At 40.7% G+C, this 16628-nt stretch overlaps 3 protein-coding genes across 3 annotated transcripts in view; 1 reads left to right on the plus strand and 2 right to left on the minus strand.

Annotated features, from left to right (window-relative positions):
• Window positions 1-16628, plus strand: part of LOC138136429 (uncharacterized) — a 50072-nt gene that overhangs the window by 23513 nt on the left and 9931 nt on the right. Inside the window, exon 2 of the mRNA XM_069055622.1 lies at window positions 2480-2683. Coding sequence (XP_068911723.1) covers window positions 2480-2683 — 204 coding nt within the window. The remainder of the gene's footprint in view (window positions 1-2479; window positions 2684-16628) is intronic.
• On the minus strand, window positions 8568-10672 carry LOC138136386 (cytochrome P450 9e2-like). Its single transcript, XM_069055562.1, has 3 exons — window positions 10082-10672; window positions 9550-10030; window positions 8568-9500 (listed from the first exon to the last, which is right to left on the minus strand). The coding sequence occupies exons 1-3, from the start codon at window positions 10321-10323 to the stop codon at window positions 8631-8633; spliced, it is 1593 nt and encodes a 530-aa protein (XP_068911663.1). The 5' UTR covers window positions 10324-10672; the 3' UTR covers window positions 8568-8630.
• LOC138136384 (cytochrome P450 9e2-like) lies at window positions 14675-16460 on the minus strand. The gene is made up of 3 exons (XM_069055560.1): window positions 16173-16460; window positions 15633-16125; window positions 14675-15580 (listed from the first exon to the last, which is right to left on the minus strand). The coding sequence occupies exons 1-3, from the start codon at window positions 16412-16414 to the stop codon at window positions 14711-14713; spliced, it is 1605 nt and encodes a 534-aa protein (XP_068911661.1). The 5' UTR covers window positions 16415-16460; the 3' UTR covers window positions 14675-14710.

Raw genomic sequence — 16628 nt, forward strand, 5'->3', positions numbered from 1 at the left:
GGCTAAAAGCTCCATCTCCGTTCCATTCAAAATTATTGAATTGTATTGTTCACTAAAATGAAATGTTTCCAGAATTAGTAAAATGGTTCCCTGTGGATGTCCTGTCGACCGTGCTGTTTGTTTCCTTTCCCATGTCTCTATTTGCGCTTTTCACGATTTCTTCCATTTTCCGTGTGCCGGAGTTTCAACCGTGACTATCTAAATCCCAACTATACACCCTTTTTGCTCGCACAATTATCCCGAATTTGCATAGTTTGCTTAGCAAACTTACCGAACGCACGTTTCGTTTTAGATGATATCACAGCGAGGGACGCTTCTCTGTGAACTTCGCTCACTGCTGGATATGTCAATAAATTCAACCGGAGCTGTGCAAATTTAGTCATGAGTTTAAAGAATTTCCGCAATGATGTGCATGGCATTAATGTTAAGGAAAAATGGAAGTTTTCCAACCCGCGCAGCGCCAATCCAGGCCAATCGATGTCCAACCCACCACATGAACGATAAAAAAATTAATTAAAACGAAAAGTAAACAACATACTCAATTTGTGACGCTAAAAACAAATGAGTATTTTTTAGATTGTTGACAAATGCGAGGGATTTTTAAAAAATACACACAACTACAAAATGAAAGTAGGTATTCACGCAAAATCAAAAAGTGGATTTCACATGAACTGGGACAACACAAGCAGTTAATGTAATAGAGGGTGCGAGTGTTACGTTACGGGCTAAATCGTCACGCTCAAATCATCAGGGTTGGAGCGTGAGGCTCGGGCGAGAGAACAACAAACACGGACAGAGCTCAAATCGTCAGGTTCGGGTCAGAGAACACACAGGAGGTGAATTAGTTTCGTGCGACACGCTAAAATCGTCACGCTCAAATCGTCAGGCATCCAGTGTGCAATCAGTACAATATTGTCGCGCCCGATACATTTGTGATCCTACTTCAAAGAAACATATCGATTTGGATATCGCCGGGCTCATAAGAGACAGTGAATTTGTCAGGAATAGCAAAACAGAGCCGATAGCAATTACTGAAGTGTTTGAAAGCTCGGCGACAAAGCTCGAGACTCGCTTCTGTTTGTGTTTTTTCCTGCAAACACAGTAGATTGCTATCAACAAGAGAGTTGTTGTTTTTGTACAAGAATTATTCTGCTTTGCTCGATTCGACATGACGCACTTTGTCGACAGCCAATTTGTTCCGCTTTTGAATGATTCCAGTTGCAATCAAAGGTGCATCTCGAGCGTTGTTGCTGCAAATGCAGTGTAATCACTTTGTCGACACGACTCTTCACAATTAATTTTTTTTATTGAGAACTACATGAAAAATATTCGCTTTATCGACGGAGAAAATCAAAGAGACGGAAACGTACAACAAGTAATTGCTATAAGAAACTGAAAAAGATTTTTTTCGAAGATGTTACAGTGAAAAGAAGCGTTTTTAAAATATTTATATTTATTTGTACGAATGAAAAATTGAAAAACATCTTCGCAAATGGATTTGTCGATGTAAAATATAAATGTTTTTGTCAAATAAAATTCTCTCCGGAGCAGCTTGTCAACTGGTCCATACTTGATTTTTCTATCGGGCCTTCAAATAAATATATATTTAGAGTAGGCGTAGGCGACATTCTAATTCTGTTAACAGTGTAAAGTAATTTTGTAGGTAACCAATTATTGTCCGCAGTTACACAGGTTACATAGTAAGCTTTTTCCCAATTTTATATTGTCATATTCCGTGGAGGGGGAATAGGGAGAATGCACTACAAAAATTAAAAATATTTTCTAACCTAATTTTATTTCGTTAAAATGTCAGACGTTTCTTGTGTCATTTTCTACGCTGGAAAAATGTTGCAAACAATTGAATTTCCATAGGTTCCTCTAAATATAAATTTATTTGAAGGCCCGTTATATATATTAATGCAGAAATCAATTTAATTGCATCGTATTTTGGAAGTATTTGGGGCCAAATTATAAACCCACGAGTTCCATTAAATTTTAATTGTTAGGGAGGTATTTCGGAACTTTGTGCCAACAAGCTGAGCCCAAATTGTTCAAGTTTGACACAACGGACGTGTTTGGTGAATAGTTTTATGAATTCGTCGCAAATAGAGAAGTATTGGAAAGGGTCCAGATAATCTACACCGAGCACGATTGATTTTCTTTTTTCTTTTTGTTCCAACATTTCCCTCTTTTGTATTTCTTTTAAATTTTCCCTAATTATCTCAAACGACCCATCCCTCAAATCAAATAATCTACAGGACCTTGCGCAATATTTCATAATCACGATGCGGCTTCCAACCACCATACATCACCCTGAACCAACCCTAAACATAATCAGTTCTGTGGTAATTACAGTAATTACAAGCGTATCACGTAGGCCGCTCTTCTAATTGCATTTAATTGAAAACCGAAGATAATCAATATCCTCGACTAGATTACGTCGCCGCTTTGTTAATCCCCGAAATCGTTCCGGTTGCAGAGAGCCGCCCCGCCCGCAAGAACTACAACAAACTGACCGGGGAGGACGTCAGCAGGACCAGGAGCGACCACCTGGACAACGTCGACAGCTGCAAGGAGGAACAGTGCGCGAAGCACGACGCCAACAACGACACCGACACGGATTCCAGCTTCACCGATATTGAGCTGGACGACAGGGATGACTTCTCCGACGATTCCGACTACGGTGAGTTTCCCCTAAAATGTACAAAGTTTGCAGAGTTGAAACGCGTAAACGGATAATTCGATTTGGAAACGTCAGCTGGCCGAGAAAGCGTCATAAATATTTAAAAAGTTGGCGCGAAATCGGTGAAATGCAAATAATCAAAGTGGGGGCGCAAGCGAGAGCATAAAACTTATGGAAAGTGTGCTTAAGGAAAAAAAAAATGTACAGGTTTCTTTACGACGGGAGATTTTTCTTCGAGAAATTATCTGTACGAATCGTTTGCTTTTATCTTCTGCGCGGAATTTTCTGAAGGCCCTATTTCTTAAATGTCTCATTTGCATCGGTTCAAATTACTGTGTCTTGTTTTTTTTCTTCCCTTAATTATTTAAGTTGAGCATAAAACAACTCGAACATTTTGTTTACACTCTTTGCGGCTGTGAAAAACTCCCAAGGAAATACATAAATCTTTTTATTTCAAACGAAACAAAACTTGCCGCCGGAAAATTGTTTTCCCGAGCGGAAAATGTTTAGTTTAATTAGTTTACTCAAACTACACGACGTTGTTAGTGCGGCTGGGATGTCAAAAGTTTATTGAGTAAGGTGGAAATCCAACTAGACCTATTTTCCCCATCATGATGTTAAATAAAAATAAATAGTATTGTAGAACCCGAAAGAAATTAAATGAGAAGGGACATTGTCAAGGCAATTGAGCTGTAGTACCAAAGCGCCCCGTACTAACCCTTTCGAAGCGCTACCATCGCCAGCGAGAATCTAATCGCTGAGCCCCTACCACCATCATCAGCTGCGCGCCGTCGGAGCGTGCCGCACCATCCCCAGCCAGGCTATAAAAGGGATGATTATTCATATGATCATTCGAGCTCCCTCAAGAGTCTCACCACAGACCTTTGTTAACTTTGTTTACCTTTATGTAAATAAACAATTTACAAACACAAACACTGTTAAAAGTGGCTCAACAACATGGGGCCTGCTGTTAAAAGTGGCGCCCAACGTGGGGCATAATGTTAAAAGTGGCTCCACAACGTGGGGCATAATGTTACAAGTGTAGGTAGCATGGTGCCCGTGTGGCGTGGCATAAACTAACATTTTTCGGACGACCTTGACTATTACCGAATGAAAAACTCTTTCACTTTTACATTGATCCCAGTGAAAATGTTTTTCTTTCAACATTATGTTAATGTGGACTCTTCTTGACCGAAGACAAAAATGAATACGTTGGACAAAAATTTTGATTTTACTGCACATTTTATTTTTTATTTTTTTTTTATTTTCTGAACAATTTATTATCTTGAGTTCTTAAGATATCCACTGCCAAATAAATTATTTCTCCGACATATTTTCTTGACCAATCACATCTTTCCTGTTCTGAATTTGTGGCTCCTTCTCCCAAATCGATAGCGAACTGGTAAAAAATGAATTAAAAAAGTTATCCGTCAACTCCGCCCCGAATCAGAGAAGCCATGACAAGTTGGTGAAGTTTTGTGCTTTCGAATTGTCTCATCCTCGGGCTAAAATATTTACATTTTTCAACATCCAGCTTTACACCATCGCGTCGAGCTTCTGTGACAGCGATTTTCAAGAGAAAAAGTGTGATAAATTAAATTCAAACGTTATTCTGACCCGATCGGTCTTTTTGCTTTGTTTTGGGCAAAGTATCGTCTCGATTGGATCATTTAGTCGCGGAGAAGTTTTACTCATCAAAAATCATCACGGTGCCCGCGTGGCGTGGCGATAACTAACCTGTCAGAGTATTTGTCCCACTTTGAGGGAGTTTGGTCTCCAGTTTTAATGAAATGAAAATCCCACCAACTAAAGTATGAGATCGACTTTGCTCTTCAAATGCATTTTCCACTTTGTCGAAAAGCCGTTTTGGCGAAAGCCACCACATCCGCTGAATTAATTCTATCGCAACCGCCACTCGTCCTTTTTTATTTCATCTCCGCATGCTCAATTACTTGATGAAGTAAACACAGACGAGCGAGTTGGTAAATGGACGCGAAGCGCGTACCAACGTTTAAACAACGCAGATCAAAGCCAAAGGGACGCTAATAAACAATTGTATTTTCCATCCGAGGCCGCGTTATTGAACCCCACGAAAATAATTTACGCAAATTTCTCTTTGTTTGCTTTGGACGAATTTGAATGAAGCCCCCGAACTCCAATCCCCGAATCGACTTGATTAATTAGCTAGAACTAATCAAAGGGATTTAATGCATAGACTGATCCTTCACCACGTCCCGTTGCATCGCGACGGCTTCATCTTACCCCAATTAAAACCGAAACATAATTGCTAATTAAAACGTGGAGTTGTTTTCGTCGTCGTCGACATCACATGTCTGCATTCGTGTTTGAAAATTTCACCCATCCGCACTTTTTTTTTTTTATTTTTTTTTACGTAAAAATGACAGTTCGAACAAGCGCAAAATAAAATAACAATAATGATGCCCGAGTCAGCCGCGTCAAAATCGCGAAATATTGTTCGATCATAGGGGTTAAGCAGGGGTGTATGCAAGTCAACATTTGGATGGGCGGCCGGAACGGATTAGTTTTGGAAACGGAATCAGTTCTGATTGTGCGTTCTTCGCCCTCCAGGCGGGTTCCCAATTGTTGCCAACTTCTCTCCGGTGGCTTTCGGAAGACAAAACCGCCCGAATCGGAGCAAATTGCTTTATTTATTGTCGATTAACGACATTCCGAGTGGGAAGCCGATAATCCGATTCCGGTGGCGAATTTCAGCCGTTGTAGAATTCGCGAAAGGGGGATGTCATGTGTAACAATGGCTCCGATCTGGCTGAAATAATTAGTCGGTGTAATTAACGAGTGCGTCCTGGAAAAGAATCTCATTTCCGATTTCCGCCGAAACGATTATCTTCCAGGGCAATTTCAGGTGCGCTTCGACTCTTTAACGACGCCATAAAATCCGGCGTTTGATAAAGACGCGACGTGCCAAAGCGAGATAACGCGAACAAGTCGATAAAATTTAATTTGGAATTTAAACAAAAACGATCCGACAGTACTCGTATATTGTAACGGGGCGACGCCTAGTTGGTCTCCTTGTTGCGCTCCGCTCCGCAAATAACTTTCGAGTGGGCCGAGCTGCACTCGGTTTCTTTGTTCGGAAGCTCGCGGCCTTCAGGTGGCTTTGCTAATTGGAGTGGGTGAAAGGCGACCATTTCCCGTCGGCGGCGCAAACGTCATACCCCCGAAAAATTATCCGAACGGAAGGCATCCGCCCTAATTGAACGCTCCCTTTGTCCAATTTAATGACAACATCTCTTATCGAAATTGTTCAAAGTTTGGACTGCTTTGAGGCGACACACTTCAAACGTATCCGAGTGGAAGGGGATGGAGACCCGCGTTGGGCGCCAAAAACTTCCAATTAACCGGGTGCCGGATAAAAATGGAGCGTGGTGGATTTATGAGAAGGTGTTCGGTCTGGGAGGCAACGAATTATTTAAAATTGCGCGGTAAGGGTGGGCCGAAGGGGTTAGGCGTCTGCTCTCTTTGCTTGTTGATCTAGTCGACGAGGCAATATCCGACGTCGAATGATTTACTTCGACAATGCGGCAAAATTGGATGCGGCGTCTCTCTCTGTTTGCTAACCTAATATATGCAACAATGGAAGTCCATTTGGTAGTTTCATCATGAGATACAAACAATCGATAAACCACCTGAAACGGATGGCTGCCTCGCACGGGCTGACACCTGATGCCGTTAAATGTTTCACTTGACCTTTGGGACTTAAGCAGACTTAACATCTAACTTACTTCTTTTAAAGGTCAATAAGAGAGTGATGAAATATTTATCAGAAAAGAGAAAAAAAAACACCTCTCCATTGAGGTTTTCATTTCTACATTTTACAGTCAATTGGTTATTTTATTGGACTGGTAATATCGTGTCGGATTCTACAAAACGGATAACTCTGATTCAGCAAAGTGTTCTTAGTTGAGATGATGTAAAAAGTTTGACTGGTTTCGTGTTTCCGCATAACCAGACATTACAGGAAGAGGAAACTATCCTGGATGTCGCGTCACGTTCCTACAAAATATGACGGACGAGTTATAGTTTGGAACTTGTCTCAGTTATTCCCTTTAAAGGGAATGTAGTGAGAGTTATTAGATGTCGAAGGTAATTTGGTTTGTAAGATCCAAAAAATTTTGATGAAAAATTTGAATTTTTATTTTTTACAATTGGAAAATACCATTTGATGGCTTACAATACCTGTCGTCTAGAGAAACTTCCTTTTGCTCTATTCTACCATTCTCTAAAATAATAAAAATGTTGGGATTCCTGTTTTGGCAGAGATAGCGAGCAGACGTGGAAAAAGTGCAGCGATAACAAACGTAAACAACGACGAGTGAGTGAGAGGTGATAAGCAGAAGACAGCGGGCAAGAAAGAGAGGGCATGCCGAAATCGCCGAAAGCAAAGAAAGAAAGCAGCAAGAGAGAAAAAGAAGAGGGTAGGATATCGGAAGAAGGCCTGAATCCATTCAGAAAGAGCTCCAGAACCGAAAGATCCCCAAGTAGAGGCGAAGAAAGAAATCAAAGCAAAGAAATAGAGGAGAAAATAGAAACAGTGCTCAGAGAGATAAAAGAGGATATGGCGGGAATAGTAGAGGAGAGCAGAGCACGAAGAAAGGAATTAGCGGCAGCGAGAGAGAAAGAGGGAGAGCAAGAAAGAGAGGACATGCTGAAATCGTCAGGAGTAAGGAAAGAAAGCAGCAAGAGAGAAAGAGAAGAGGGTAGAACGTCGAAAGAAGGCAAGAACCCACTCAGAAATAGTTCCAGAACGAGAAGATCACCAAATAGAAGCGAAGAAGAAAATCAAAGCAAGGAAATGGATAAGGAAATGAAAACAACCATGATAAGAGAGATGAGAGAGGAGATCAAAACACGAAGAAAGGAATTAGCGGCGTGAGAGAGGAGAATGGGGAGTTAAGGAAAGAATTAGCGACAGTGAGAGAGGAGATGAGAGGAAGAGAAGAAAAAGGGCAGTTGGAGAAGGCAGATTGGATGAAAAGGATGGAAATGATAGAGGAAAAGATGGAACAAAGAGAAAAGAAGGAGAGGAAGAATAATGTTATAATAACTGGAATAGGGGCAATAAGTGGAAATATAGAGAGGGGGGTGGAAGAATGGTTAGAAAGGGAGATAGGGGTGAAAGTGAATGTAAAGGAAGCATTTAAAATAAATAAAGATAAGATGATGCTGGCAAAAATAGAAAGTTGGGAGCAGAAGAAGAACATAATGCTAAGTAAGAGTAAGTTAAAGGAAAAAAAAAGATGAGAGGATGTATATAGATGACGATTTGACAAAAGAAGAAAGGGAAACACAAAAGAAGTTAAGAGAGTTGGCGAGAGAGGAGAGAGATAGAGGAAAAAGGGTGAAAATAGGATACAGGAAAATACGGATAAACGGGGGCTGGTTTAGATGGGATAAGAGACAGGAGAAACTGAAGAAAATTTACTAGAAGAAGGAGAGAAAATGTACAAGGAGAAGGTGAATAAAAAGGTAGAGGGACAAAGACACAGAAAAGTAAGAGAGAAGAGAGAGAATAAGAGAATCGAAGTACAATAGGGAGGGGAGAGAGTGTGTGTGAGAGAGGAAAATGATAGCGGGTTGCAGAGGTGGGGACGAGGAGAGAGAGAACAGAAATGGGAAGGAAGGAGAAGAGAGAGAGGAGGTGACGCGAGGACAGTGAGAAGATCGAACACATGCGGCGAAATGAGAGAGAGAAAGAGAAGGGAATGGGGAGAAATAGGGAGCGAAGACGGCAGGGAGATGGATGAAAGAATAAGGAAGAGGAGAGAAAGAATAGAGAACGAGAGTGAGTGATGTTTATGTTTTGTAATCAGGAATCCGAAAGCCCGTAGGGCAAAATAAAGCATTTTGTTGTTAATAAAAATGTTGTTTATTACTAAAGAGAATTCAATGACTTGAGACATGTTTGTTATTTAATTTTTTTTAAACCCAGCCACATTCCGCCTTTGGCATTGAGATTGATCTGATCCTTATCCAGAACCAACGGAATAGGAGTTCTCTCCACCGGAACCACTTCGAAATTTTTTAAAACATGAAACAGAATCAATTTCATTTCCAAAAGAGCGAATCTGGAACCGATACAGTTTCTGGGACCAGCCCCGAAGGGCATGTACATGGTCGGATTGATTTTGTCTTTGTTCTCGTCGTTGAAGCGTTCCGGATCAAATTTCTCCGGATCGGGATAGAATCTGGGGTCGCGATGGATGGCGAACATGGGCAACCAACACACGATACCCTTGTCTAGAAGAAGTGGTTTCTCTCCGGGTTGTGTCGGTTGAATTGTGAACTCTTTTGAGACTTCTCTGTCGGTAACAACAGCCGAAGGCCACTTCCTCAGAGCCTCAGACACCACCATGTCGAGGTATTTCATGCCCAAGAGCGATTCGTAAGTGGGTTTTGCAGAAATCGATTGTATCTCGTCGCGGAGACGGTTTTGCACGTCTTGGTCGACGGCGAGTTCGTAGAAGGTGAAAGCGAGGACAGTGGAAATGGTTTCGAAACCTGCCAGAAAGAAGATGAAGGCTTGGGCGGTGATGTCTTCGACCGTGATTTCTTGCTTGCGTCGATTTTTGGTCACTTCGGATTCAGAAACGCTGGAAAACCCTTCACTGACTTTGATTTCTTCGTCGAGGTGTTGGCGCCCTTTCTGCGCCTCCATTAACAAGTGAATCATGTCTGGACGGTCGATCTGTTTCTCTTTCCTGGTCCTGATGGTTTCTTCGATTATTTTCGAAAAGTAGTCGGACACCCTCGGAGGAATGACCTTCACCCTCAGCAACTGAAAGAGTCCACCAAGAAATCTTTTTGGAGTGGGGAAAATGACGTACCTGAGCCAGCCTCGAACTAATACCAAAGATAAAGAACTTGAGCATTCTCCACCCTCCGAAGTTGGTGGCGTCTTTTCCCATCCGATAGAACTCGTTTTCTTTGTCCTTGAGGGAGTTACACTTGACACCGAAAGCTGTGGTGGCGATGACGTCGTTAGCATATCTGGAGAACGTGTCCTTCATCTCCAACTCCACCACATCGTCAGTCTTGGTTTGGAAGTACTTGACGAACTGCTGAGCGCATTCCTCGATCAGCGTGTACTTGCTACTGGTGAAGGAAGGACTGAGAGTGGACCTCAAGTCGCGCCATCTCTCGTCACGACTGGCGAACAAATTTTTGCTCCAGAAAGGATCAGCCTCGGCTTTGACAGCTTGACGGCGATTTACGAGTTTGTCGAATTCTTTCACCGTGATTTGCTTGATCAAGTCGGGGTCTTTGATGACCAAGGTCGGCAGCAAAAACTGGTACACTCCGTGGTACCTTTGACACAGATCAACGAACGATCACGAAGTTACCTTGGTGGGTACTCACCTTTCTTCGGGGAATTCGTTGTAAATCTCGAGGACTGTCTCGGCGAAGGACTTGCTGCGTATTATGCTCATGGCTCCTAACAAGAATCTAGGCTTGATATGCTTAATCCCTTTGCTTTGCCAGTACCTCTGTTGTTTTCTGATGTGGCGGTAAGTGAAGACGATTGCAGCAACCAAGAGGGTAATCCATATTGTCCAAGTTATTCCAAGAAATGGTATCAAAAGACCGAATAACAAGAACATGACGTGAAGCGGTGCGACTGTTCGCGATTAATATTTGGGTTTCGGATGTTGTAAACAATAATTATCCAATTCTCTGGCTCAATTGGTGAGTCATCATTGGTCGAAGGTTGTAACGTTCGTCTGTTTTGATTATCATCGTACCGCTTTATCTATAGTCCATTTTTTAATTATAGACCGATGTATCAATTAAAAAGCAGAACAACTGTTATATTGCTATCTCTTTTCAACAGAATGCAAAACAAGCTATTGAATTCTTGTACGTCTTGTATTAAGCGCGTCCCACTATCCATCTCGCTTTAGTATGTGCGATTAGAGCAAGACGCGAGTTGTACGTTTATTACATTAGCGACGTCAAATTTTTAGGTTATGTTTTAACCACATTATTTGTGATAATTTTGTTTAATTTTGCTTGAAATGTCCACCGTATGATCCCAACGAAAAGTTACGCAGCAAGTGGACAGATTCATTTGCAGAATTTGTAATTGCAAAAATAATATTGGAATTGCGCGGAAACTTACAAGGGGTAAACTAGTTCATGGCGTTGCTGAAATAAAATCTAGGAAAAAGACAATCTAAACGTGGTTGTTTAGTGTTGTTTTCAACAACTTTTAAGAGGTAAGATATACCTACCTATTAGTTGATAACTAATCAAAAGAGTTCTGAAGGGAGCGATTTTTTGAAAGACAAAATGAAAACGGAGGAATGCATTTGCAGAAAAACCAAGAAAGCACGAAAGAACACAACACAACACTTTGCCTAAAGTCCATTCAAAAATCAAAAAACCACCACCTCTTGCTTTAGGTTGGTAAAATTTAGAAAACCCTAGGTAGATATTTTTTCGTACTATGTTGGTAACTATAAATTATGACATTTATTTGATCCAAAATAAAATTCAATTGCTTTGAATTTCGTTCATATTGTTTTATTAGCAGCACGTTTCATTTATTTATTGATTGTTATTATTTTTACTTAAACATACCCAGAAAAACAACACATTTAATAAACATTTAACTTCAAAATTACAAGTCTCACCAAATTTTACACTAGACAGCGTTGCCTATAGTAATCATCGAGGAAAATGCGACGTTGGTGGTTTTTTGATTTTTGAATGGACTTTACATACATTTTCAAATATTGGTGGCATCATGCGCTGCGTCAAATGTCAAAAGCAGACGCACGTCATGTCGACTTCTTACTTCTAGTAAAGTAAATTCAAAAAACTCCTGGGTCCGGTTGCATAAAACGATGTCAAGTCGTTGTTAAAGTTGACATAATGTCAAGCGATCTGATTGGAGGATATTTAACATTTTATTTGAATCAGCCAATCAAATGGGCGGATTTCCGACTTGACGTGTTGTTAGCTGACACGATGTTAACTAAACTTTATACAACCGGGCCCTATTCTGTCAAGTAGTTATTTATGCAACGAGTTTCTGTGTAAATTGGGCTTTTTTAATTGCCCGAGGGACAAGATTAAAACACGAGCGTAGCGAGGGTTTTAAGGCCCCGAGGGCAATTAGAAAAGTCCAATTTACCCAGAAACGAGTTGCATATAAAATTTTATTGTTTGATACGACGTCCCTGAAGATTCCAAATCTTTTAAAAATGGTTTCTCATTTGCTTTTGACAGTTTTGACAAATTTTTCAAGATCTTTCAGAAATGTAACGTTGAATGTGTTGTCTGCTCATTTTGCTTTAGGGCAGTTAAGAGGCAGTTTACAAAGGAGAAAAATAAGGATTTATGACAGTTGAAAACAATAAATTAAATTTTAAATAAAATGCTTGTTTTGACTGTACCAGGGTATAAACATTTTTCGCTAGAATGTACCCACGTCAAAATCTAGTTACAAAATATATTTAGGTTATGTTTCTTTTTAAATCATTGAACTAAAAATGTTTTGAACACTTGAAGCATCTAAAAAACTGGAGCAATTTGATAAAGTTTATAAAAAAAAAACACAAAGACAAAGAGAAGGTCAATTTGAAAATAACTAGTGATTTAACCAACCTAACAACTGCAATTTTGATTTTGACAGTCCAGATGTTTTTTGAATGCACTTTAGCTACTTATTTTATTTAAAAAAAAAACGTATTTCCTTATTGAAGTAGCTATTTATGCACCAAGGGCGTTACAACGATGATTACGCCCGGAGAACGATGAATCCAGCTCGAGGGCTTTAGCCCGAGAGATGGATATCGTTCGATGGGCGTAATCATTCGGTGACGCCGTGGTGCATACAAGATTTTATTTTTCACTATACGTGTTCTTTAAAAAAAAAAAAATTGGCATCTGCAATTATGAATTGATGAGGGCGTTATGAATTCATTACGCCCGCCTATTCTTATTACGCCCGCTTATTCTTATTACGCCCCCTTATTCTTATTACGCCCCATTATTCTTATTACGCCCCCTTATTCTTATTACGCCCCATTATTCTTATTACGCCCTGTTATTATTCCCCGGTTGTTATGGACATGTTTACGTATTTCGTATCCCAGGAGTTATCATGCAATTATACTAAAGTGAAAAATAAAAAATATTTCTAAATTTGTACAATAACATGAGATAAAGAACAGTTAGTCGAAGTTGATTACCAAATCTCACAAAAAAAAAGTAATTCAATTTTTCTATCTATTCTGATGAGCTTCAGGGATATTTTCTTATGACGATGTCTACCAATTTGCAAAGAAAACTGTTGATTTATTTTTCTTTATGACTCACTTACACCGTAGTAATTCCGTTAGGTTTTACAAAACGTAAACCCTGATTCAGGAAGGTGTCAGAACTGGGGTGGCAACGATGTAAAAAGTTTTACTGGTTTCGTGTTTCCGCATAACCAGAGATTACAGGAAAAGGAAATTATCCTGGATGTTGCGTCACGCTCCTACAAAATATGATGGACAAGTTATAGCTCAGAAATTGTTTCAGTAATTTGTTTTAAAGGAGATGTGTCAGACAGTTATTAGATGATGCAATAGATCTTGTTTGTAAGATCTAAAAACTTTGGTGAAAATTTCTTTGTTGATAAAAAACGTTTTATTGGAGAGAGACAACTGATTTTTATTTTTCTAAAATAAAAAAGTACCTCTTGAATGCTTATAATATGCGCGTTCAAATAAAATCCTGGGCTGGGAAGGCGCTGGAAACCGTCAATTATTGTGCTTTTTTAAAGCGTAGATTAATTGGAGCACGTTGACAGCTAACCTAAAATTTAGAGCGAAAGGAATTTTTCTTTCTTTGCAATGTTTTACATTAAAAATAGAATAACTTAACGATTCCTATTCTCGAAGCAAATATCTAAGGACAACCTTTGCTGAAAACAAGCATTTTCAATCATGTACCGATCAAACATAAACAAATGTCATTCGTTACCAACGGCGGGAAATTCAAACTTTACACTGTTCTAAACGGTTTAATTTTTCCAACGAATATAAAATAAACAAAATTAAACAAACGTTTATTATTAAGTAAAATTAAATAAATAATTACAGAGGATTGTTATTTAATTTTTTTTAAACCCAACCACATTCCACCTTTAGCAGTGAGAGTGATGCGATCCTTATCCAGAACCAAAGGAACGGGCGTCCTCTCCACCGTTATTTCTGCTCCAGAAAGCATCACTCTCGGCGTTGATCAATTGACGACGGTTGACGAACTGATCGAACTCTTTCACCGTGATCTGCTTGACCAAGTCGGGGTCTTTGATGACCAAGGTCGGTAGCAAAAACTGGTACATTCCGTGGTACCTTTAACACAGATCAACGACCAAGAAGCACCTTGATGGACACTCACCTTTCTTCAGGGAATTCATTGTAGATGTCCAGGACTGTCTCGGCGAAGGACTTGCTGCGTAGGATGCTCAAAGAACCCAAGAGGAATTTAGGCTTGATGTATTTAATCCCTTTGCTTTGCCAATAGTTCTGTCGTGTTGTGACGTGCCGGTAAAGGTACACAAGAATGCAAATTGCGATCCATATTGTCAAATTTGTTCCAACAAATGGTACCAAAAGATCGAATAACAAAAACATGACGTGAAACGGTGCGATTGTGCGCGAATACTGGTTGGGTATGGTGGATAATTATCCAATGTGATGTAACGGGTGACTCATGGTTGGTCGAACATCATAATAACATTTGTTTATTGTAAAATAAACAATGAGATAAAAATAACGTGAGATAACTACTGATCTAATCTGCGCGTTGTCGGAATTCGCTTTTAGAAAGATATCGATTAGTGCTCAAGTACAAACGAATTCAATGGTACTCAGCTACGTAGCAAATATTGGCACAATTAGAATTATAACACCTGTCGCTTGGATAAAGTTCTTCTCTCGCATTTATAAAAGAAAGTAAACTGGAAGGAACGTTTATTACTTAACAACATTGTTATTCAATTTTTTTTAAACCCAGCCACATCCCGCCTTCAGCAGTTAGATTGATCTGAACCTTGTCCAAAACCAGAGGGTCGGGCGTCTTGCCCACCGTAACCACTTGGAATTTTTTCAACAAGTGAAACATAATCAATTTGGCTTCCAAAAGAGCAAATCTGGAACCGATACAGTTTCTGGGACCTGCCCCGAAGGGCATATACATCGTCGGATTGATTTTGTGTTTGTTCTCGTCGCTGAAACGTTCCGGATCAAATTTCTCTGGCTCTGGGTAGAATCTGGGGTCGCGATGGATGGCGAACATGGGCAACCAACACACGATCCCCTTCTCCAGAAGAAGCGGTTTCTCTCCGGGTTCTGTCGGTTGAATTGTGAACTCTTTTGATACCTCTCTGTCGGTGAGAACAGCTGCGGGCCATTTCCGCAAAGCCTCAGACACCACCATGTCGAGGTATTTCATGCCCAAGAGCGTTTCGTAGGTGAGTTCTTCAGTAACCGATTGTATCTCTTCGCGCAGGCGATTTTGCACGTCCTGGTTGACCGCCAGTTCGTAAAAGGCGAAAGTAAGGAGAGTCGAAATGGTTTCGAAGCCTGCCAAAAAGAAGACGAAGGCTTGGGAGGTGATGTCTTCCAACGTGATTTCTTGCTTGCGTCGATTCTTGGTCACTTCGGATTCAGAAACGCTGGAGAAACCTTCACTGACTTTGACTTCTTCGTCGTGGTGTTGGCGCCCTTTCTGCGCCTCCAACAACAAATGAATCATGTCTGGACGGACGATGTGTTTTTCTTTCCTGGCCTGGACAGTCTCATCGATTATTTTCGAAAAGTAATCGGACACTGCCGAGGGAATGACCTTGACTCGCAACAACTGAAACCAAAGAGTCGATCAAAATCTTTTTGGAAGGATGACACAAACATACTCGAGCGAGCGTTGGACTGATCCCGTAAGCAAAGAACTTGAGGATTCTCCACCCTCCAAAGTCGGACGCGTCTTTGCCCATCAAGTAGAACTTGTTGGTCTTGTCCTTGAGGGAGTCACACGTGACACCAAAAGCTGTGGTGGCGATGACGTCATTGGTATACCTAGAGAAAGTGTCCTTCATCTCCAGCTCCACCAAATCCTTGCTCTGCTTTTGGAAGTACTCGACGAACTGTTGGGCGCACTCCTCGATCAGCTTGTACATGATTCGCATCTTGTTACTGGTGAAGGAAGGACTAAGAGTGGACCTCAAGTCGCGCCATCTCTCGTCGCGACTGGCGAACAAATTTTTGTTCCAGAATGGATCAGCCCCGGCGTCGGCTATTTGACGATGGTTGACGAAATGGTCGAATTCCTTCACCGTGATCTGCTTGATCAAGTCGGGGTCTTTGATCACCAAAGTCGGACACAGAAACTGGTACATTCCGTGGTACCTTCAATGCGGATCAATGAGCGAGAAGACATGTCAATGGACACTCACCTTTCTCCGGGGAATTCATTGTAGACCTCCAGGATTTTCTCGGCGAAGGACTTGTTACGCACCACGCTCAAGGAGCCGGTCAGGAATGCAGGCTTGATGCATTTTATTCCTTTGTTTTGCCAATAGCTCTGCCTTTTTCTCACGCTACGGTAAAGATAGACGGTCGCGACAGCGACGAGGGCGAGCCATATTGTCAAATTTGTTCCAAAAAATGGAGTCAAGAGACCGAACAACCAAAACATGATGTAAAACGCTGCGACTGTTCGCGACTAATGTATTTATATATCAGATGTTGTAGATAATTATCCACGCTTGTGGTGAGTCATGATTGGTCGATTGTTATAACATTCCTCCGTTGTAGCACTTTGTTTACTTCCAAATGTGAATAATTGGAGATAACCGGTATGATCTAGGTATTATCGTAATTCACTTTTAGACAGATAACGATTAGCGGTT

This window comes from Tenebrio molitor, chromosome 8, assembly GCF_963966145.1.
Source record: "Tenebrio molitor chromosome 8, icTenMoli1.1, whole genome shotgun sequence".
NCBI lineage: Eukaryota > Metazoa > Arthropoda > Insecta > Coleoptera > Tenebrionidae > Tenebrio > Tenebrio molitor.

Coding starts and splice junctions, on each gene's coding strand:
- LOC138136384 (XM_069055560.1), bottom strand. CDS start 16,414: ATGTTTTGGTTGTTCGGTCTCTTGACTCCATTTTTTGGAACAAATTTG. Junction 16,126..16,172: donor AATGAATTCCCCGGAGAAAG/GTGAGTGTCCAT, acceptor TCCGCATTGAAG/GTACCACGGAATGTACCAGT. Junction 15,581..15,632: donor TCAGTCCAACGCTCGCTCGA/GTATGTTTGTGT, acceptor CTTTGGTTTCAG/TTGTTGCGAGTCAAGGTCAT.
- LOC138136386 (XM_069055562.1), bottom strand. CDS start 10,323: ATGTTCTTGTTATTCGGTCTTTTGATACCATTTCTTGGAATAACTTGG. Junction 10,031..10,081: donor AACGAATTCCCCGAAGAAAG/GTGAGTACCCAC, acceptor TCTGTGTCAAAG/GTACCACGGAGTGTACCAGT. Junction 9,501..9,549: donor TTAGTTCGAGGCTGGCTCAG/GTACGTCATTTT, acceptor GGACTCTTTCAG/TTGCTGAGGGTGAAGGTCAT.